The following is a 24,940-nucleotide window of genomic DNA, read 5'->3' on the forward strand; positions in this document are numbered from 1 at the left end:
GGTACTGAAAACTAACAGTTGTCCAGATTGGTGAGACTAAAAATAAGTTAGCCAGTGGCTGATTAATTAGCTGCTTATTACACTGAGCTAGTGACCTTATGCTTCTATCCAGAGCCAAGGCTTTGTTGTAGGAATTGAAATAAGCAAAAATCATTGTAGGAATTGAAATAAGCAAAAATTGTTGCCAGGTCGTTGCTGAAACTAAAAAACTTCCAGAAATTATTGTAAACTATATACCTAAGTAAAGCTGATGTTTTAATTATAGATAAGGCTACATTTCTGCTGAGACTGATTGTGTTGATGCTTGTAGATGATTCTAAGACATAAATAACAGAGATTGCTATTGAAATTAAATTAGTCATTGTATTAGGACTCAGTGCCCCTTTTCAGTGCTGTAACACATCTGATGATATGTTTTGATACAGATGCATCCAAGAAATCTGATTCAAATCCATTAACTGAAATACTTAAGTGTCCGACTAAAGTGGTCCTACTAAGGGTAAGAAGCAAAAGAATGAAACCTGTCTGCCTACCTTTCTTTTTGTGCGTCACCTACCCTATCCCCCTATGCTTTCACCCCCCACTCATGTCACAAAAGTTAAAGAAAACTGAAAATGATATTTCTTCTGCAAATAATACCTTTGGATGGGTCCCATGTAAGACTGATTTTAAATTCTTTTTTCGCTAGTGTGTGTGTATATATATATGTGTGTATATATATATATATATTCTTTGGGGGGGTAAATATGGTATTTAAGCATGCAGTGAGTATTTAAAAATATTTGTAATTGCTACACGTTCAGTTTAGTTTATACATTTTAGTGCTTACATGTATGTTTTCATAACATTTTATGAAACTTAATATATTTTTGTTTTAAAAAATACCAACTTTTTGATATTAATGGGATAAAAATTTTTATTATGTCATTTGGGATTAATATCATTTACCCTAATGAAAGAGAATCTTATTTATATGTAGCTGTTACGTATCTGGAGCCCTGGTGGCACAGTGGTTAAGAGCTCAGCTGCTAACCAAAAGGTTGGCAGTTCGAATCCACCAGCCACTCTTTGGAAGCCTTATGGGGCAGTTCTACTCTGTCTTGTAGGATTGCTGTGAGTCAGAAGCGAGTTGGCAGCAACAGGCTTGGATTTTTTTTTTTTTTTTGTCATCGTTGTTTGGTTATATATCTGTAAATTATGGTTGAATTTATTTTTCTTTGTTTATAGAACATGGTTGGTGCAGGAGAGGTAGATGAAGACTTGGAAGTTGAAACCAAGGAAGAATGTGAAAAATATGGAAAAGTTGGAAAATGTGTAATATTTGAAGTAAGAATGTTTTCTTATGACACTTATATTAACCTAAGTGATAATTGGCAGATGACAAAACATTTTCTATGTATAGAGGCAGAGTATACATAATGTCAGTGAATCCCTGGGTAGTACAAACAGTTAATGCTCTCAGCTGCTGGTGGAAAGGTGGAGAATCAAGTCTATCCAGAGGCATCTGAGAAGAAAGTCCTGGCAATCTACTTGCCAAAAAATCAGCCATCAAAAACGTTAGGAGCACAGTTCTACTCTGACACACATGAGGTCACCATGAGTTGGAATTAACTAGATAGCAATTGTTGGTTGTGGTATACTGTCCAAACCAAAAACCAAACCAATTGCCATTGAGTGGATTCTGACCCATAACAACCCTAAAGGACAGAGTAGAACTGCCCCAGGGTTTCCAAAAATATGGAATGCTTAAATGACTTACTGTCTTATTACCAAAAGTGGTAGATGTTGATAAATTATTCTTCTCATTTATAACAATTTCAAGTATAAAGACAAGAATAACTTCAAATTTTATCTGGTAAAGAAATAGAAATGTTTCATTTTGCAATTGCAGATTAGTATGATGTTTGAAGACCTTGATCATAGTATACTCAATGGTTTAGTTACCTAGACATGCTTTTGGTTTCAGCCATTTGGCAAATATTTATTCAGGACCTTCTACATACCCAATACTGTATTAAGATTATTTGCAATACAGGAAACATTTTCTGCGCTTTCACTGATGGCATAGTTCAGTTGAAGAAACAACAAAACAAATACATGTAAAATAATAGAGAATATTCAGTTGCTATACTTTTTTTTTTTTATACTTGGTTATTATACTTGGTAGTTCTGATTATAAGTATAGAAGTTGAGAAAAGAATTAGATAAACAAAAAATAGAGGAGACTTTGTAAATACTATCAGATGTGAGCTGAGCTTTAAAAGGGATGAGTAGGATTTGGATGGGGGATAAGGGATACTCAGATTAACAGTGTCTGGGAGAGAATGAGGAAGACATCTAAATGGAATGGATGGACATTTTAGGAATTAAAAGGAGACATGCTTACATAGATGAAGTGGAGCCATATTATAGAGGTCTTAGACAAAAGAATTTAGACTTAATATAAAAGGTAATGAGAGAAGGATTCGAGATGGCAGCCTAGCTAGATGCACCACACTGTTCCCTCTATTGGAAAGACCCAAGAAACAAAGTGTAACAGATACAGATGACAACCCTGGAACTCTGAGCATCAAATGAAAGGATAGAATTAGATCAAATGCTGACTAGAAAAAGAAACTGAATGACAACAGCAGATGGGGAGAGATCGGGTGGAGGTGCCCTGTCAACCAGTCTGGCACAGCGGGGCCATTTTGAGACAAAACCAACAGCGACCCTGAGTGAGGAGCATGAGAAGACAACATCACAGAACTCCCAATAGGAGGCAGAGAAACTGTGAAGACATACCCAGAGTGAAGCAAGATGAGCAGGACATGAACTGGAGCTAAAGGGAGAAAGTACAGGAAAAAGGACGAGAGTTTCAGGGATCCCAGTGTTTACAGAGCAGGGAGGAAATCAGGACCCAGACACAGGGTGACTCTCCAGTGGCAGTACGGCGGTACCTGATGGGTAGGGCAAACAGAGCAATAGATGAGTCCCCACCCTCTGTTTTTTCCTTCTTTTTTGTTTTTTCTCTTTCACCCACCTCACAGCTGCCCACCCTGCCCCTCCCCCATTTCAGAGAGCACCTGTGCTAGCCCCAGCCGCCTGCCCTGCCCATCCCATACCAGAGAGAGCACCTGCGCCACTCCCAGATGCATGTCCTACCCCTCCCTCACCAGAGAGTGCTTGCTTTCATTTATCAAAACAAAACAAAATCATAACACTTGAATGCTTTGGAGAGAGCAGACAATATCAAATCATATGAAGAAACAAGACAAGATGGCTCAGCCAAAGGACCAAAATAAAGGGGCAAAAAACCTTTCTGAGGAAGAGATGGTAATGGAATTATCTGATAAGGAATTTAAAAGGCGTATATATATAGCGTCCTCAAAGAGATCAAGGAAAACATAGACAAAACCCTAGAAGAATTCAGGAAAACAATACAAGAACAAAATGACAAATAGACAATTAGAGATCATACAGAAACAGCAACTGGAAATCCAAAAGAATTACAATTAAGCATTAGGAATAGATAACTCAGTTGAAGAACATAGAAATAGAATTGGAACAGTGGAAGAATTAGCAAAATAGATGACAAATCCCTTGATACTAATTTGAGGAACAATTAGACAAAAAAATGAAAACAAATGAAGAAAGCCTAAGCATTACATGGGATGCTATGAAGGGAAATATTTATGCATGATTGGAATTCCAGAACAGGAGGAGACCAAAAAAGAAAAAAAAAGGCACAGAGAGAATTTTTAAAGATGTCCTGGAAGGAAACTTCCCCAATATCATGAAAGATGAGAAGATTTCCATCCATGAAGTTCAGTGAACCCCATACAGGATAGACTTCAAAGAAAATCACCAAGATACATCATAATCAAACTTTCCAAATGCAAAGTTAAAGCCAGAATTCTGAGAGCAGCTCAAGAAAAAAGAAATATCACCTACAACAGGACTCCAGTAAGACTAAGCTCTGGTTTCTTGGCAGAAAGCATGCAGGAAAGAAGGCAATGGGATGACATATGTAAAACTCTGAAAGAAAAGTACTGCCAACCAAGAATTACATACCCAGCAATACTGTCTCTCAAATATGATAGTGAAATTGAGACTTTCTCAGATAAACTGAAATTAAGGGAATTGGTAAAAACCAGATCATCGTTATAAGAAATATTAAAGGGAGTCCTTCACATAGAGAACCAACGACATCAGACAACAACCTGAGAGTAAGCCACATGATGGCATCACCAAGATGCCAACCCAGATAGAGAAATCTCAAAAGATAAAATTACAGAACTGAAAACGAGGAACCAGATGTCAATCTGTAAGCAATGACTTCAAAACAAAAGAGGGACTAAATGGTGTAGACATAGAATTTCCATATGAAAGGAAGTCATGGCGATAATCAGGAAATAACAGACTGTTTTAAACTTAAGAAGATGAAGGTAAGCATCAGAGTAACCAGGAAGAGAGTTAATAAACCTGGTCACCAAAATAAAGAACAAAACCATACAGACTCAGTAAACACAAAATCAGCAAGAATGAAGGAAATGAAAATACATAAACAAAAAGAACTCAGCACGGAAAATTAGATGGAACAAAGAAAATGGCAACACCACAACACATAGCATAACAAAATGAGAGCAGTAAATATGTACCTGTCAATAATCACACTGTAAATGTTTTAAATGTACCAGCCAAGAGATAGAGAGTGGCAGAATGGGTAAGAACACATGACCCATCAATATGTTGCCTACAAGAGACACACCTTAGAAAGACATGAATAGGTTAAAAGTCAAATGATGAAAAAATATATATCATGAAAACTAACCAAAAAAGAGCAGGAGTGGCAGTATTAATCTCTGATAAAATAGACTTTAAATCAAAATCCATCTATAAGAGACGGGGGGCGGGGGGGCATCATATAACGATTAAAGGGACAATCCACCAAGAAGACATAGCTGTAATAAATATCTATGGACCCAGTGACAGAGTTCCAGAATGCATAAAACAAACTCTTAACAGCACTGAAAAGAGAAATCGGCAGTTCCATAATAATAGCTGGAGACTTTAACACACCACGTTAGATGAAGGACAGAGCAAATAGAAACTAAGCAGAGACACAGAAGACCTAAATAACACCATCAACTTAACTTCATAGACGTGTACAGAACATTCCATCCAACAATGGCACAGTATATACATTCTTCTTCAACGTACATGAATCATTCTCCAGAATAGACCATAATTTAGGCCACAGAGCAAGCCTCAATAAATTCAACATTGAAATAATACAAAGCACCTTTTCTGATCACAATACTATAGAAATCAGTAACAGGAAGAACAGGGGAAAAAAATCAAATGCATGGAAACTGAATAACGCCTTGATGATGAACCACACTGAGTAACAGAAGAAATTAAAAATAAAATTAAAAAATTACTAGAATCAAATGAGAATGAAAATACAACATACCAAAACCTGTGGGACACAGCAAAAGCAGTGCTTAGCAGAGAATTCAAAGCAATAAATGCACACATCAAAAAAGAAGAAAGGGCCAAATCAATAGCTTAACCCCACAACTTGAAAAAATAGAAAAAGAGCAGCAAAAGAAGCCCACAGTCACCAGAAAAAAAGAAATAACAAAGATTAGAGAAGAAATAAAGGAAATGGAAAACAGAAAATGTAAAGAATCAGCAAGACTAGAAATTTGTTCTTTGAGAGGATCAATAAACAAACCACTGGCCAAATTGACAAACATAAAAAATGAGAAGATGCAAATAACCAAAATAACAAATGAGATGGGCAACATTACAACAGAACCAGCTGAGATAAAAAAAGGATTATAACAGTATACCCTGAAAAACTACTCCAACAAATTTGAAAACCTGGAAGAAATGAGCAAATTTCTAAAAACACACTACCTACCTAAACTAATACAAACTGCAGTAGAAAATTTAAACAGACCCATAACAGAAGAAGAAATTGAAGAGATTTAAAAAAAACCTTCCAGCAAAAAAAAAAAGCCACGGCCCAGATGGCTTTACTGGAGAATTCTACCAAACATTCAGAGAAGAGTTGACATCAATCCTACTCAAACTATTCCAGGACATAGAAAAAAAGAAATACTCCCAAATTCATACTATAAAGCCAGCATACCTCTCATATCAAAGCCAGGCAAAGACATCACTAAAATGTATAGACCAGTATCCCTCGTGAATATAGACACAAAAATTCTCAACAAACTCTTAGCCAACAGAATTCAACAACATACAAAAAAAAATAATACAGCATGACCAAGTGGGATTCATTCCAGGCATGCAAGGATGGTTTCACATTAGAAAATCAATCAATGTAATTTACTACATAAATAAGACAAAGGAAATTAATCACATGATCATTTCAATTGATGTAGAAAAGGCATTTGATAAAATCCAAAACCCATTCTTCATAAAAACTGAGCAAAATAGGAGTAGAAAGAAAATTCCTAAATAATAGGCATATATACAAAACCAACAAACAATATTATTCTCAATGGAGAGATACTGAAAAGATTCCCCTTGAGAATGGGAACGAAACAAGCATGCCTTTTATCACCACTATTATTTGATGTTGTACTAGAAGTCCTGGCTAGAGCAATAAGGCAAGAAAGAGAAACAAAAGAAATCCAAATTGGTAAGGAGGAAGTAAAGCTATTCCTGTTTGCAGGTGACATGATCCTGTACATAGAAAGTTCCAGATACTCTACAAGAAAGCTACTGGGACTGATTGAATGATTTAGCAAAGTGGTGGAATACAACATATAAAAATAAGTCAAATTCCTGTACACTAACCAAGAGAACTCTGAAAAGGAAATCAGGAAAACAGTACCATTTATAGTAGCCCCCCAAAAGATAAAATACTTGGGAATAAACCTAACTAGGGAGCCCTGGTAGTGCAGTGATTAAGCGTTAAGGCTGCCAACCAAAAGATAGCAGTTCAAATCTACCAGTCATTCTTCGGAAACTCTATGGGGCAGTTCTACTCTGTCCTATAGGGTCACTGACTCAGAATTGACTTGACAGCAATGAGTTTGGGTTTAGGGACATAAGAGATTTATACAAAAAAAACTACTGCAAGAAACCCAGAGAGATGTATAAATGAAAAACGTACTATGCTCATGGCTAGAAAGACTTACCATTGTGAAAATGACAATACTACCCAAAGCAATATACAGATATAATGCAACCCCAATCCAAATTCTAAAACATTCTTTAACAAGATGAAAAAACTGATCACCAGCTTTGTATGGAAAGGAGAAAGGCCCTAGATAAGTAAAGCATTACTGAAGAACAACAAAGTAGGAAGCCTCACGCTCCCTGATCGCAGAACCTAATATATAGCCACAGTAGTCAAAACAGGCTGGTACTGGTACCACGATAGACACGTAGACCAATGGAACAGAATTGAGTACCCGGAAAAAAAAACAGCCACCTACGTACAGCTTGTCTTTGACAAAGGGTCAAATCCAGTAAATGGGAAAGAGATAGTCTCTTCATCAAACGGTGCAAGCAAAACTGGATATCTATTTGCAGAAAAATGAAACAGGATCCATACCTCATACCATACACAAAAACTAGAGATGGATCAAAGACCTAAATGTAAAACCTAAAACCATAAAGATCGTAGAAGAAAAAATAGGGACAAACCTAGGAGCCTTAATTAATGACATAAACAGACTATCAGTCATAACTGAAAAAGCACAAGCAGCAGAAGATAAACTAGACGATTGGGACCTCCTGAAAATCTAATGCTTATGCTCGTCAAGACTTTCCAGAAGAGTAAAAAGAGGACCCACAGACTGGGAAAAAATTTGTTGCCCATGACATGCTTGACAAGGGTCTAATTTCTAAAATTTATAGAAAACTCCAATAACTCAACAAAAAGACAAACAGCCCAATTAAAAAATGGGTAAAGGACATGAACAGACACTTCACCAAAGGAGACATCCAAGCAGCCAACAAATACATAAAGAGATGCTCACAATCATTAGCCATTTGAGAGATGCAGATCACAATGAGATAACATCTCATACCTCTAATAATGACACTGATCAAAATAACAAACGCTGGAGAAGCTGTGGGGAGATTGGAACTCTCCTACACTGCTGGTGGGAATGTGAAATGGTACAATCACTATGGAAAACAATATGGCACATCCTCAGAAAGCTAGAAATACCATGTGATCCAGCAACCCCACTCCTGGGTATATATCCTAGAGAAACAAGAGCCGTGACATGAATAGACATGCACACCAGTGTTCATTGCAGCATTATTTACAATAGCAAAAAGATGGAAACAACCTAAGTGCCTGTCAGTGAGTGAATGGATAAACAAACTGTAGTACATACACACAGTGGAATATTACGCAATGTTAAAGAGGAACAGTGAATCTTCAAAACACCTCACAACATAGATGAACCTGGAGGACATTATGCTGAGTGAAATAAGTCAATCACAGACCACTATATAAAAAGTCAGGAAAAAGTTTTCACACAGAAGCATTCTTTGATGGTTACCAGGGATGGGGGTTGGGGGACCACTAACAAAATATTAGACATGTATTTACTTTGGTGAAGGGAAAGATAATACACAATATGGGAGATCAGCACAACTTAAGGTAAAGGAAGACACTGAAAGGTACACAGGAGTAAAAGGCAACAACAGTAAATACTAATACAATCCTGTCGTGCAGCAACAGTAATAAGAAACAGTAATGTACAAGTGGATACATCGGTAGGTATGTAAGCTGAAGAGGGGTGGGAGGGCCTGTGGAAGCACACTCATGTACATATATTTGTGTACATGCTACAAATATACCCATGTATACAATAGTGTGCACAGGGAAAACAGTCATGAAAACTTGTTAGCCACAACTGTCCACCTCCAAGGACTGAGATACGGGGCCTGCAGGCTAGGGACCATAGTCTCGGGACATCTAAGTCAGTTGGCATATCATAATTCATATAGACAGTGTTCTATATCCTGCCTTGGTGAGTAGCAACTGGTGAGTAGTCTTCAAAGGTTTCAAGTGGTCATCTAGGATACTTCGATTCGTCTCTTCCCATATGGAACAAAGAAGGGTGAAGAACACCGAAGACTCAAAGACCAAAGGACTAGTGAACCACATGAACGATGGTGTCCAGTAGCCTGAGACCAGAAGAACTAGATGGTGCCCAGCTACTACCACTACCAGCTGCCCTGACTGGGATCACAGTAGTAGGTTATGGATGGAGTGGGAGAGAAAAGTAGAACAAAATTCAAACTCATAAATAAGAACCAGACTTACTGGCCTGATTGAGACTGGTGGAATCCCTGAGGCTGTAACCCTTAGACACCCTTCAATCTTGGAACTAAAATCACTCCCAGAGATCACATTATAGCCATACAATAGACAGGCCTATAAAATGAATAACAGAGGAATGTATACCTCAGAACAATCAACTATATGAGACCTAAAGGGCAGTGTTTGCCCAAAAGCAAAGAGTTCAGAGGAACTGTAGGGGCAGGAAAGCTGGGTAAATGGACACAGAACCCATGGAGAAAGGTGAGAGAATGCTGACACATTCAAGGGTTTGCATCCAGTGTCACCAAAATTGTGTATAAATTGTTGAACGGGAAGCTAATTTGCTGTGTAAACTTTGACCTAAACAATAAAATGTTAAGAAAAAAAAAAGACATTGAGAGTACTAATGTATTTTATTTAAAATTTCTGCTTTTCTTCTATGTTGTGTTACTGTCTGTTGACTGCATAGTTATTCGTGTACGTGTTAGCAGGCATAGAACTTCCAGGAGATCAAAGGCCATCTTGCTTAGCTGCATGTTCCCAGCACTTAACACAGTGCCTGTTATAAAAACAGATACTCAACAAAATTTTGATGACAAATTATACTCAATTTGTTGATATTTGACTACTGCTTGGCTGTATATGATGATAATTTGAATACTTACAGATATCATTTAAGATAGATAACTCACACATTCAGTGATACCTCAATTGATAACTACCCATTATACTTGGTGTTTCTTTTCCAGATTCCTGGTGCCCCGGATGATGAAGCAGTACGAATATTTTTGGAATTTGAAAGGGTTGAATCAGCAATTAAAGGTAAATTGTACATCTAAATATTAAGAATAAAGAAGTTAAATTTTTATCTTAACCTTTATAAAGAAAATATGTTCTTGTAATGTCTTATAGGATACCTGTATTAACCAACTGTTTTTCTGTTTGCCTTTTAGCTGTTGTTGATCTGAATGGGAGGTATTTTGGTGGACGGGTGGTGAAAGCATGTTTCTACAATTTGGATAAATTCAGGGTCTTGGATTTGGCAGAACAAGTTTGATTTTAAAAACCTAGAACACGAGTCATCTCTGATGATCCTTAAATGAGCTACAGGCTGAGCAAAGAAGACAAAGGTGGCAGCCTCTGTGACTGTTGGGTTCTGAGACTCTTGGAAGGACTTCTAAGATACGTTGATTGATTCCTTTTTTATTTTGTGGTTTTTTAATATAGTATAAAAATCCTTTAAAAAAAAAAAAACAGAACAAAACAATCTGTGTGCCTCTCTGGTTGTTTCTCGTTTTTTTTTTTTTATCACCACTTGTGAGTTGATTACATTTTTTCCTAGGATTTCACAGCTGATTCTCAAGTGTTCCATTGATAATAGCATCTCTTGCACTAAAAAAATCTAGAAAGTTTTGGGACATGGGATTGCATTAAGTTATCCTTTGCTTTTTTTTCTTTGATTTTTCTTTCTTTTTTTATAAAATCCACCAGTTACCAAACTGTAGCTTCATAAATTCCATAATAAAGCATCTTGGCAGTCTGCCGAAGGTGAAAATGTCTGCTTTCTCTAACAGAGAAATTCTTCTTACTGACTCCAGTTGTAGAAAAACTCTTTACCACCTGAACTAAGATTGAAGAATCGTGAGCCTACCACAACCTGTTTGGATGAATCTTTTGCCATTAAACTCAGTCACGCTAGGGTTTGCGATGAGTTTAGGGGTTCATGGGTTTAGAAATCATGAATTTAGCATTTTGCTTTCAGCGATTCAAGCATAGTCTTTAGTGTAGATCAGACAAGACAAGTTAATTCAAAACCTAGCAGGTGCATTGTAAATGTGTGCCCAATTATGTTTTGGAAATGGCAGTTCCTTGGGGTCATATTTCTACTGGCAACATTTTGCAATACTGTTAGTTATGTGTAATTTTAAATTTTATAAAATTCATCTACTGCCAGTTAATATAATTCTGCAATTGTGCAAAAATTGTACCACTGAAATGCGGTGGTATGTATGTTTTAAAAATTTAGCAAGACCATGAAAAAGAAAACATAATATTTGGTACTGAGGTTCATTGTCAGAACAGGAGGTATTTCCAGAATATACTTGTGCCTGTATTCTGTTCCTTGCTTGCCCAGATACCAGCTGCACGTGTGAGTTCCCTGAGGTGCCAGCTAAAGGACATGTATCTATGTTGTCTCTTTAGGTTATAACAACATGAACGCATATTGTGATCCTTAAGTGGGGGGGGGGGGGAGAAAGAACTCAACATTTCTTTGCATCCCTGAACTTGGTTTGGAGACATAAGGAATATTCTGACCCTTTTTAAAAAAGGATTTTCTCATGTTTTTATTTAACATAAATAAAAGAATAACATTTTATCTTTTGTGGTATTATTTACTTAATTGAATTAATACTCAAGTTTCATGATAAAAGATGTAAATATTCTATTAGTTTGGGTTAAAGAATATACGGTAGGAGAGTTGGAGAGTTACAGAGTTGAACTTTTTGCAGGACATAAGAATCGAAAGCAGCCCTGAAACTTGGGCCGTGTAACCTGTGGAATTAGGTGTATGAATGTTAAAGTGGATACCACATCTGGGCTTATAAATGTCTAAATGTGCTATGCTGAATATTATGTGTCATTTCAATTTGTATAAACTTTAATGTTCTTAAGGTATAATTTCCACATGGCCCTTAGTGTTTGCATTATTGTTACGCTTTGTAAATATTGATGGCTTTTTCTGGCATTCTCATGATCAACGAGAGATGCGAGTGACCTACACTACTATGGTTTTAACGGGCATGGGCACAACTTAGTAACTGTCTTAATTTCTTTGTTATTTGTCAAATTATACATAAGTGCATTTATCATTTAATACATTACTTGCAATGAATTCCTAATACTGGAATAATTGCTAAAAATCTTTGTCCTTGGGAAATTTGAGATTAATTTTCAATATTAACCTAAAATAGAAAGGTTTGGTGTAGTAAACATCATTCTTGGTGTCCCTGTCCACCCATGATCTTTTGAAAATCCTTTGGGGAATCTCTCACATGAGCTCCGCCTCCCTAAGGTAGAGATTCTTGCAGCTCAAGCAGTAGCACGTACTTCAGGTTGGAACAGAACTTAGTAAAGAGTCACTCTCGCAATTTATAGCAAGAGTAGGCCCGGTGTTTAGCATTTGGGCAGCAGTGGCAGAGACTTTGCCATCCAGAAGTGGGATTTATATTTGGTGTGTCTGGCAGGACAGTCTTTGTGGAGCAGTTTGTAGATGTGTTTTGGGCATTTTCTTGTATTTAAAACCTCCAAACTTGACCCTGGCCTGTCTGGAGATTGTTTGCTATCTAATGTTTTATAAATTCCTTTTCTGCTTAAACAGGCTAAAATGAGTTCTCTCATTTGCAGCTAAGAACCCTGATGAACAATTTGATGTCTGTAATTGCAAACGACAAATACTAAAAGATGAAGGAGTTAGGATTAGCAAGGACCCACATATCCTATGCTGAAAAATTGGTGAACTCAGCTATTTGCTGGTGAGACATTTGCCTGTTACACTTTGGAAATCAGACCAGAGTGGTGTTAAGGGTAATAACAGAGAATCTAGAGAATGCTGGCATGTGTTGGTCACTTCTTAGGCAGTTGTAGTGGCACAGATTTTGGTGCCAGCCTGCCTGGTTTCAAATCATGGTTCTACCACCTATTCACTGTGTGACCATGTACCTCAGGCACCTCATCTCAAAATGGAAATGATAATCATACCTGCTTCTTAGGGTTGTTAGGGGAACTCAGTAAATGTACATGGAAAACAGTGACACATGCTAAGTGTTAAGTGCAAGCTGCAAAGCCCTGCAAAAAGGAATAAAATCAGATGAAGAGGACACTGATTTGAAAGCAGAGTGATGAAGAAAATATAGCCCCGCTAAGATACTCTTCCACTGCCTGTCAGTTTGTTGTGCTGTGGTGGCTTGCGTGTTGCTGTGATGCTCAGTATTCCAAATGGTGAACAGGTTTCAACAAGATGGAGTCCCTGGGTGGTGCAAACTGTTAAGTGCTTAGCTCCTGACCAGAAGGTTGGAGGCTCAAGTCCACTCAGAGGTCCCTCGGAAGAATGACCTAGCAATCTACTTCTGAAAAATCAGTTGAAAATCCTATTGAGCATAGTTCTACTCCGACACACATGAGGTTATCATGAGTCAAAATCTACTCAATGGCAACTGGTTCAGACTAAGGCCTTGCGGTCTACTTCCAAAAATTAGCCAGTGAAAACCCTATGGATCAAAACAATATTACCCGATAGAGTGCTGGAAGATGAGCCCCCTAGGGTGGAAGGTGCTCAGAGTTGACAATTGCAACAGTGGACTCACACTGCAGTTAGCAGATGATGTGGGACCAGGCAGCGTTCTTCATTCTGTTGTGCATGGGGTCACCGTGAGCTGGAGCAGACTTGGTGGCAACTAACCAACAACAAAAAGAAGCTTGCAACTTGTCATGTAGGTTGATTGTGAGTCCCAAGAGTCAGTCTTGGTGTGGTAAAACAAACCATAACTAAAACTAAACCAAAGGGCCCAATAAGCAGTCTTAGCAGGAGTGGAGATTGGGGCCTTGCAAAAATGGAATTAAAGGTGTTACTTTTCCACTTCCAATGATGGTTTTTAACTGTCTTAAGACAATCGCCATTAAGGTAAGGGAGAAGGAACAGCATAGCACCAGGGACCAGGGGTTAACAAGGACATTTCTCAGTTTAAAGGCAATGTAGGTAGGATTTTGTTTACTGAAGGATGGAATGTGCAGTTATCCTGATTCGTCTGCCGTTGTGTGTTAGGTCATGTGTTGAGGGTAGATAACTTGTCTTTTTAGCTGCAGGTTACTGGACCACATAGGGCCCCATTTGAACCTGATGGGGAAAACTGCATTACACCCAGAGCTTTCAGACTGGAATCAATACCTGGAAGAGACTTGTGGAGTTGCCTTCTTTAGAGAGGGGATGAGTGCTTTTTAGTGAACATATAGGAAGGATGATTTATATTGGGGGTGGGGGGAGCCAAAGAGGTAGACTGGCAGACGCTGCACATCCCAACACCTATTCCCAAAATTCTCACTTCTATTTTATACCTGTATTTGAAAGCCTGGAAAAACTAAATTCTTACCTGGAGCTAGGGGTGGCCACGGGGCATTCCTGGCCAATAAACTAAATAGCAATGTGTGGGTAGTGTCTAGAAATGCTTTTTGCTTTCCTGATTAAAGGGAGCAGATGCACTGCCCTTTCCCTTTTCCCTGACACAATGTGGTTGTGATAACAGAGCCATGGCAGCCATTTAGTGAAATAACTTCAGGCGACTAACCAACAGGCCCAGGATGGCAGAGGAAAGGCTTTTGTCAGTTCAGTAGGCTGCTACAACTGACCAGGGCTGAACCACTGGAAGGTGGTTCCACGTTGGCTTCAGCTGAATTCATTGGTCGCTGATGCAGTCTGTCTGCTGCCCAAAATGTAATACATTCAAGCGCTGGGGAAAAAATTCTGCAGATAATTAAAAATTACCTGTTAGTGTAAAATCTTAGAGACTGTTTTCTCCTGGTTTGGTTTGCCTGTAAGTCGTCCCTATTTCAACAGAGAGAATTCAGTGCTTGATTTTAACAAGCATTTCTTTGTCAATTACTACGTATAGGTAATGTCTTCAGTACTGGGAATGTAAATGTGACTAATAGACCTTGCTCTCAAAGAGTTCATTGTCTATTCAGAGAGAGACAAAAGCAAAAACAATGCTAGATGAAAGGTGCTAAAATAGATAAATCATTAGGCTGAGCTCTCCGGGGTTAGAGACATTGCTTTCATCTCTAGTCCCAGAATCTAGAGTATGTCTGGTACACAATAAATTCTCAGTAAATCTACTGAAACATCATAGATGACTGAGCAGATCTTTTTGGTGTGAGGAGCCTGAGACAGCAATTAAGAAGAGGTGTTTTATGGTAGGTCTTGGAGGACGAGTAGGGGTTTGCCAGCTGGAAGGGCAGAAGGAGGACTTTCCAGACCTGCAAGGCAAAGACAGGAGTGTTAGCACTACCCTCTTGTCCTTAAGGACAGAATGTCTGCATAAATTATTTGGAATTCTTCTGCACAAAAGATTTGTTTACGTACCCTCATTTATTTATGTAATCAGTATGGACTCATGAATATGTATTTTATACTCTGAATTATAAGCCAGTACTGCTTTATTTTGTTGCTCAAATTGTTTCAGCTTTGGCCACTGGGAGCTCTTTTCTCTTGGCTCCCATGTCCTTTTGTCTGTCTGTCTCCATCTCTAATCCATTGCTACATGGATCATTCTAGTCACCTCCCCATGCTTATGTGTAATCTCCCACTTCAAGTGAGAAACCTGGCTTCCATTTGCCATCCATTTAATTGTTTATTTCCAGTATACATGTTCAGCAGTATCAGAGTTGTTAACCCATACCCCTGTGGGAAACAAGTTGATTGACTAGAGTACAATACTTATGTATATATAGCTCCTCTTTCCTTTAGTGTTACCGACTCATTTACAAAGTTACTTAGGTCAACACCTTATGCCCCTACCCCAATCTTCAATGAGGTTGTTTTATATGTTTGTAATTTTTTTTAATTCATTTAGATTCTTTTGTCATATTATGTATTCCATCCTGGGATCTTCTACCTCCCAAATGTTTTTTTTAATTTGCATATGTTAATATTTACTCTTTGTGTGGCAGAGTATTATGGGTTGACAAATGCTTAATGTCTTGTATTCACCAATACGATATCATACAGAATAGTTTCACTGCCCTAAAACTCCCATCCCACCCCCCACCCTTGGTAACCATTGATTTGTTTACTGTCTATAGCTTTACCATTTCCACAATGTCATATAATTGGAATCATTTAGTATGTAGCTTTTTTAGATGGTCTTCTTTCACTTAGCAGTATGCATTTAAGATTCACCCCGTCTTTGTGGCTTCATAGCTCATTTCTGTTTTATCAACAAACAATATCCCATGTGTACATGTACTACAATTTCTTTATCCATTCATCTATTGAAAGACATCATGCTTCCGGTTTTTGATTATAAATAAAGCTGCTATATTCACATGCAGGTTTTTGCGTGGACATAAGTTTTCAAATGAATTGTGTAAATGCCTAAGAGCGTTAATGAACTACAAAGCACCACGAGCCTTACAATGAAAAATGACAGCCCTGTGCTCTACACCTCCCCTGAAAGAACTACTTTCAACTTTTTGTAGCTATGTTGCTTCTGGTATGCCTCCATATTTATAAATATTATTTAGAATATATATCCATGTAAGGCTACTTCCCCACTCTTCTTCCTTTCCTAAACAGGTGTCACAGGAGAATATACTCAGCATTCACAGCCTTGACTTCCATTCAGTCTTCGACCCACTACAATTCGAGAATAAATCAAGAAAAAGGTAACATTCAAGAAAACGGGTTCCAATATGGGCTGTTGTTGTTAGGCGTTGTTGAGTCATTTCCAGCTCATATCAACCCTGTGTACAACAGAATGAAACATTGCCCAGTCCTGCGCCATCCTCACGATAGTTATGCTTGAGCCCACTGTTGCAGCCACTGTGTCAATCCATCTTGTTGAGGGTCTTCCTCTTTTTCTCTGACCCTCTACCAAGCATGTTTTTCTTCTCCAGGAACTGGTCCTCCCTGATAACAGTCCAAGATCCATGAGACCATTCTGGCCATCCTTCTAATGAGCATTTTGGCTGTATTTCTTCCAGGACAGATTTGTTCATTCTTCTGGCAGGCCATGGTATCGTCAATATTCTTTGCCAATACTATAATTCAAAGGCATGAATTCATTGTCCAGCTCTCACAAGGATACGAGGCAATTGAAAACACCATGGCTTGGGTCAGGCACACCTTACTCTTTAAAGTGACATCTTTGCTTTTGAACATTTTAAAGAGGACTTTTGCAGCAGATTTGCCCAATGCAATATGTTGTTTGATTTCTTGACTGTTGCTTCCATGGGCATTGATTGTGGATCCAAGTAAAATGAAATCCTTGATGACTTCGATGTTTTCTCCATTTATCATGACATTGCTTATTGATCCAGTAGTGAGGATTTTGTTTACCTTTATGTTGAGGTGTAAGCCATACCGAAGGCTGTGGTCTTTGATCTTCATCAGTTAAGTGGTTCAAGTTCTCTTTACTTCAGGAAGCAAGGTTGTGTCATCTGCATATTGCAGGTTGTTAATGAGTCTTCCTCCAATCCTGATGCCATGTAATCTTCACATAATCCAGCTTCTGAGATTATTTGGTCAGCATACAGATTGAATAAGTACGGTGAAAGGATACATCCCTGACACACACCTTTCTTGACTTTAAAACATGCAGCATCTGCTTGTTCTTTTCAAATGACTGCCTCTCGGCCTATGTACTGGTTCCTCGTGAGCACAATTAAGTGTTCTGGCATTCCCGTTCTTCACAATGTTATCCATAATTATGATCCACACAGTTGAATGTGTTTGCATAGTCAATAAAACACAGGTAAACATCTTTCTGGTGTTCTCTGCTTTCAGCCAGGATCCATCTGACATCAGCAATGGTATCCATCGTTCTGCATCCTCTTCTGAATCCAGCTTGAATTTCTGGCAGTTCCCTGTTGAGGTACTGCTGCAACCACTTTTGAATGATCTTCGGAAATTTTACTTCTGTATGATATTAATGATATTGCTCCATAATTTCTGCATTCTGTTGGATCACCTTTCTTTGGAATGGGTACAAATATGAATCTCTTCCAATCGGTTGGCCAGGTAGATGTCTTCGAAATTTCTTGGCATAGACGAGTGAGCACCTCCAGTGCTGCATCTGTTTGTTGAAACATCTCAATTGGCATTCTGTCAATTCCTGGAGCCATTTTTTCACCAATGCCTTCAGCGCAGCTTGGACCTCTTCCTTCAGTACTGTTGGTTCTTGATCATATGCTACCACCTGAAATGGTTGAACATCAATTTGGTCCAGTAACTGTGTATTTCTTCTATCTTCCTTTGATGCTTCCCGTGTTGTTTAATATTTTCCCTGTAGAATCTTTCATTATGGTAACTCAAGGTTTGCTCTCCAATATGGGAGAGAGGGAAAACTAATTCCCAAGACAATGGTGAAATAAAGTCTTGGACTGATGGCTGTGCAAAAGGCAAAGAGAGCAATCAATCTATATTGGAGCAAGAAGATGGAGAATTCCCAGAAGGATATCTCCAAAGGAGAAAATGGAATTGATTTATTACATACGTGGAGTCCCTGGGTGGTGCAAACAGTTAATGTGTTTAGCTACTAACCAAAAAGTTGGAGGCTTTAGTCCACCCAGAGGTGCCTTGGAAGAAAGGCCTGGTGATCGACTTCCAAAAAATCAGCCATTGAAAACCTTATGGAGCACAGTTCTACTTTGACACATGAGGTCTCCATGAGTTGGAATAACCTTGGCAGCGAGTGAATGAATACCATGAAAATGTTATATAATAAAGAAAATTAATCATAATATATTACTGGCTCAGTTAATAATATGCAAAAGATCATAATAATTTAAATTCACATTATTGAGTTTTCTTTTTTTATGTTTCTTTATGACTAACTTGAGTAAATGTGGAGAGAAGGGTAGGAAGGAGTGCTAGAAGGCTAACCTCTTGCCTTCCATTTTCTACAAAGTTAGTGAATTGTTAAAATTCTTTTTGTCTCTCCTGTGTTGGACCCTTTGTGCTGTATCCTATGCCTATACTCTTGGTTTCCTCTCTATTTTTGGTTGAGCTTACCCTCCAGTAGCTTCCTTTTCTCAGAAAGCTACATTTTTTTGAGACTTTGCATGTCAGAAAATATCTTAATTCTGTTGTATTTAATTGATAGAGACATAGATAACTGCTGTCGAGTAGACTCTGACTCAAGGCAATTTTATGTACGGTGAATGAAACTTTCCTCAGTTCTACATCATCATGATAGCCACCATGTTCAAGTCCATTGCTGCAGCTATCATTCCATTCCATCTCACCAAGGGTCTCCCTTGCCCTTTTTGGTCCTCTGCTTCATGAAATATGGTGTCCTCCTACAGCGACTGAGCCCTCCTGATGACATGTCCAAAACAAGCAAGTCAGACAATGTTCTGTTGTGATCCATAAGGTTTTCATTGGCTAATTTTCAGAAGGAGATCTCCAGGCTTTTCTTCCTGTCTTAATCTTGAAGTCCCATTGAAATCTGTCCACTATGGGAGACCCTGCTTTGAATTACCGGTGGCATAGCTTCCAGCGTCACAGCAACACCTAAGCCACCATAGTACAACAAACTGACATTGACTGATAATTGATAATTTGACTAAATATGAAATTCTTGGTTACAATCTATTCTCCCTTCAGATTTTAAAGATATTAGTACATTGTCTTCTTGCTTCCAATACTGCTATTGAAAAAATCAGTATCATTCTTTATGACCTGTTTTTTCATCTCTGAATATTTTGGAATCACCATTCTGAAGTTCATGATTATGTGTCTTGGTGTGGATCTGTCTTCATTCATTATTGCTGGGCATTTAGGATGAGCTTTTTCAACCTGGAAATTTATACCCTTTGTGGAGATTTTTCTTATACTGTTTCTTTGATAATTTCCTCTCCTTCCTTTACTGTATCTCTTTTTCTGGAACTTTAATAGTCATTTTATTTCTGCATGGATGTCCTATATTTCTTTTTATCTTTTCTCTCTTACTTTTTAATCTCATAGTTTTTTGTTTTTTTGTGTTTTTTTTTGTTCCAGCTACTTAGAGATTGCCGCTGCTTTATCCTCTAACTCTTCAAAGTTCTTCTCACCTTTCCCTTACAGTACTTGTTAGTGAACTTGATAGTCAACAAGTACTATCGGATGACATTGCAAAGAATGAGAATTCCAGGACGTTTAATTTTGCTCATGCAGAATCTGTACACAGACCAAGAAGCAGTCGTTGGAACAGAGCAAGAGAATAAACAAAACCCCAAACCTGTTGCCATCAAGTCGATTCCAACTCATAGTGACCCTATAGGACAGAGTAGAACTGCCCCATAGGGTTTCCAAGAAGTGGATGGTGGATTTGAACTGCTGACCTTTTGGTTAGCAGACAAGCCCTTAACCACTACACTACCAGGGCTCTGAACAAAGGGATACTGAGAGGTTTAAAATCAAAAAGGTGTGCATCAGGGTTGTATCTTTTCAGCATACTTATTCAATCTCTATGCTGTGAAAATAATCCAAGAGGCTGGACTCTATGAAGGAGAATGCGGCATCAGGATTGGAGGAAGACATGTTAACAACCTGTTGTAAGCAGATGACACAACTTTGCTTGCTGAAACCAGAGAACTTGAAGCACTTCCTGATAAAGATCAGGGGCTATGGCCTTCAGTATAGATTACACCTCACATAAAGAAAATAAAAATCTTGACAACTGGACCAATAAGCAACATCATGATAAATGGAGAAAAGATTGAAGTTGTAAAGAATTTCATTTTACTTGGATCTATATTCAGTGCCCATGGAAGCAGTGGTCAGGAAATCAAATGATGTATTGCTTTGGGTGAATGTGCTACAAAAGACCTCTTTAAAGTGTTAAAAAGCAAAGATGTCACCTTGAGAACTAAGGTATGCCTGACCCAAGCCATGGTGGTTTCCATCACCTCATATGCATTTGAAAGCTGGACAAAGAATAAAGAAGACTGAAGAAGAATTGATACCTTTGAATTATGGTATTAGTGAAGAATACTGAATATACCATGAACTGACAGAAGAACAAACAAGTCTGTCTTGGAGGAAGTACAGCCAGAGTGCTCCTTGAAAGCAAGGATGGTGAGGCTTCGTCTTACATACTTTGGACATGTTATCAGGAGGGACCATTCCCTGGAAGAAGACATCGTGCTTGGTAGAGAGTCAGTGAAAAAGAAGAAGACCCTCAACTAGATGGAATGACACAGTGGCTGCAACAATGGGCTCAAACATAGCAATGATTCTGAGGATCACACAGGACTGGGCAATGTTTCATTCTGTTGTGCATAGGATTACTACGAGTTGGAACCAACTCAATGGCACCTAACAACAACAACAATTACAGTCATTCATATAAACAGCACCTAACAACAACAATCCTCTAACTCTTCTATTATTTATTCTGCTATTTTTCATATATAAGATCTCTCTTTTGATCTCTTTATTTTTGATGGCACTCTTTTCTTATCTCATAGATGTATCATTTTATTTTACCCTCTTGAGGATAATAATTTGATGATATTTAAAAAAATAATTTCTTTGTTCCTTGAATTTTCTCTGTTTTCTACAGGTTCCTTTTTACAATTTGATTTGGTCCCTGTCTTTCATATTAGAGGCTTTCCTCAAATCTCTGGAAATTTTTTTTGACACCCTTTCACATTTCAGAGTGAGACTCTAAAAGCTAACTGGAAGTTTTGATGTAGTATGGATCTAGTCAACAGTACGGTGATCACATGGGGATCCAGTCATTTTCTTAAGTGACCTTCCATTATATGAGTGTCTTTTCTCTTAGGGTTTTCAGTTTCTTCAGAGAGAGATCCTCCAATCTCCTACTGAGGGGTCGGAAGTTTGATTGGCAAAGTTTCGGAAACCAAGTAGAGGAAGAAGGTTGGGGCTGGGGGTGGTGCAGACTTTCATATAGATGCTTTACCCCTGGCCTTAGCTGTGCCTGGTATCCCCTAGTTCAGAGCTTCGGTTTCAACCTCCTTTGTTCTGCTATGATGAGGGAGTACATCTAACACATTTTTCACAGACTTGAAACCAGTCCTCTTATTTTCAGCCCCACATACGCCCCTGCTTTCAGGAGAAGTTGATGTCTCCAATTTCTGAGCTTTTGAGTTCTGCGGTGAGGATAGAGATTTTTGCTTGTAATGTTCTCCATCCCTGGCAGGGAGTAGAATTTCTGCTTTCTCTGCTCTGCTAAATTAGTTATCACTCATCTACCTACTTTCCTTATTCTAAAATTTTGTGGACATCTCTTGCATATCATTCTCCTATTTCCACTCTTGGTGGTGTTGTGGTTAGGTGCCATCAAGTCAGTTCCAACTTGTTGCGACCTTACATACAGCAGAACGAGGCACTGCCCAGTCCTGGGCTATCCACACAATCATTGTTATGATTGAGCCCGTTGTTGCAGCCACTGTGTCAGTTCATCTCCTTGAGGGTCTTCCTCTTTTCCTCTGACTCTGTACTTTACCAAGCATGATGTCCTTCTCCAGGAACTGATCCCTCCTGACAACATGTCCAACATGATTTTCATTCTTAGTGAGGACAAATACTTTTTCCCCCTTTTGCCATCATATAGTGAAATTTGAGACAGAGCTAGAAATAAATTTATGTGTGTTCAACATCCCAATTTTAACTGAAAGAGTCTTTGTATATCCAACGCCTAAACTCAGCATCTTGTGCATGTTAGGCCCTCAATGTTGAATGAATGTATCAAAGTGCATACATTCAGGAAACTTCAAGTTCACTTGCAATGAAGCTAGAGCTCAAAATCAAGGGGACAAGAAGAGTTGTTATTCAAAGTGGACTGGGAAGGTAAGCAGAGATCAGATCACATTAGGAAGTCTTATGTGGCTTACTAAGGAGATAAAACTATATTTTGTAGGCATTTAGGATCCATCAAAGATTTTTAAGAAATACACCCAGATTAGTGTTTTAGAAATTTAACTAGTTGCAATGTGGAGAGTAGATGCGAAGGATAAGAGACTAGAAAAAGAAAGCAGTTAAAAATCTAAGGCAGGTGTCAGCAAACTTTCTCTGCTGAGGCCTTGATAGTAAATATGTTAGCTTTTGTGGGCCATACAGTCTCTGTTGCCACTATTAAGCTCTGCTATTGTAGGGTGAAAGCAGCCATAGACAATACACAAAAGAGTGAGTATGGCTGTATTCTGGAAAAAAAAAAAAAAGGCATAGGCTGGATTTGGCCTGTGGGTCATAGTTTGCTGACCCCTGATCTAAGGCAATAGAGAAGTAGTTGAGTCTTGGACCAGAACACTGAGAGTATGGACGTATCTAAATTATGGAACTGCATGTGTTGTTTTATTTTTTTAAGCAGCCTATATTAAAGTGGAAAACCTGGTGGCATGGCGGTTAAGTACTACAGCTGCTAACCAAGAGGTCAGCAGTTCGAATCCGCCAGGCACTCCTTGGAAACTCTATGGGGCAGTTTTACTCTGTTCTGTAGGGTCGTTATGAGTCGGTATCGACTTGACGGCAGTGGGTTGTTTGTTTTTTTGTCTATATTAAAATTATCTTTTGACGAACAACGAATTTAATAATATTGACATTTTATATAAAAGCACCTATATAGACAACGTAACCCTAGTGGCGCAGTAGTTAAGAGCTACAGCTGCTAACCAAAACGTCAGCAGTTCCAATCCACCAGCCACTCCTTGGAAACCCTGTGGGGCGGTTCTCCTCTGTCCTACAGGGTAGCTATGAGTCAGAATCAACTCAAAAGCAACGAGTTTGGTTTTGGGCTTTTTTTTTTTTTAATATAGACAATATGGGGAAATTAGCAATTCTCTCCTAAAATTCCTCTTAAAGAGTATTCACTGAGATACAGATTTTATTTCCTAAATGAAGGGCAACACACATAGACCCCACTCTCTGAAATACTATTTGCTAAATTTCCTTTGTTTTGGTTGTCAGCTAGAAATTCAGAAAATAGATTTTAATTTTTTAAAAAGTAACCTAAAACTATTTTTTAAAAATGAGACAAAGGGCAATATTGGAGGAACACTTTATATATAGAATGCTCTGATTTCATACAACTATGACAACAGAGAAAGGCAGTGTTGTTATATTATTGTCCTTTTAAAAGTTATATTGTCTGCTGATGTTTTTAAACACATTTTTGGGTACCAGCAACTTCCAGGTTTGGGAACACCTAGATCCTTGTCTTTAACAACCGCCTTTTTTCCCTCCTCTGCACTCTTAAAAAAAAAACAAAACTGCACTCTTACACATATTAAAAATATCTCTTATTAAATCTTTTCTATTATCCTCTTCTCTTTCAATGGCATTTTGTCCCCTACAGCTTAAAAATCTACTGTCTAACATAAAATGGGGGTAGTTCTACTCTGTCCTATAGGGTCGCTATGAGTCAGAATCGACTCGACGGCAGTGGGAACATAAAATGATACTTGTGAAGAGTGTACTTCTTAGCTTAGGTAGATAACATGAGATAAAAATACATCTGTCCAGAGTCGAGATGAGAAGGCAGAAAGGGACAGGAGCTGGTTGAATGGATGCAGGAAATATAGGGTGGAAAGGAGGAGTGTGCTGTCACATTATAGGGAAAACAACCAGGGTCACATAACAATGTGTGTAGAAATTTTTGTATGAGATACTAACTTGAACTATAAACTTTCACTTAAAGCACAATTAAAAAAAAAAAAACCTACTGTCTAAGCCTCGAACACATTGAAGTTTTCAAAATTTCTGATAAGCTAAGCTACTTTCCACCCAACCGCCTCTTTGCCCCAGATGCATTTGCGACAAAGCCTGTGAGATGGGTCCTTGACTTGCCGAAAATGCAGCTTACCTGAGGGGAGGAAACGGGTGGATAATGGCAATTTCAAGTTTTTCCCATAAGGGAAAAA

The 24,940-nt window shown here is 38.3% G+C and overlaps 1 protein-coding gene across 2 annotated transcripts in view; it reads left to right on the top strand.

Moving 5' to 3' along the window:
* The window catches only part of RBM17 (RNA binding motif protein 17), a 38,829-nt gene extending 27,272 nt beyond the window's left edge, over nt 1-11,557 (top strand). For both annotated transcript variants that reach the window (XM_003410596.4, XM_064284829.1), the window contains exons 9-12: nt 426-499; nt 1,228-1,326; nt 10,054-10,126; nt 10,258-11,557. In XM_003410596.4, the coding sequence (XP_003410644.1) occupies nt 426-499; nt 1,228-1,326; nt 10,054-10,126; nt 10,258-10,361 (350 nt within the window). In that variant the 3' untranslated portion in view covers nt 10,362-11,557. The remainder of the gene's footprint in view (nt 1-425; nt 500-1,227; nt 1,327-10,053; nt 10,127-10,257) is intronic.
* The last annotated feature ends 13,383 nt before the right edge of the window (nt 11,558-24,940 follow it).

The sequence above is a fragment of the Loxodonta africana genome, chromosome 4 (assembly GCF_030014295.1).
Source record: "Loxodonta africana isolate mLoxAfr1 chromosome 4, mLoxAfr1.hap2, whole genome shotgun sequence".
Taxonomy (NCBI): Eukaryota; Metazoa; Chordata; class Mammalia; order Proboscidea; family Elephantidae; genus Loxodonta; species Loxodonta africana.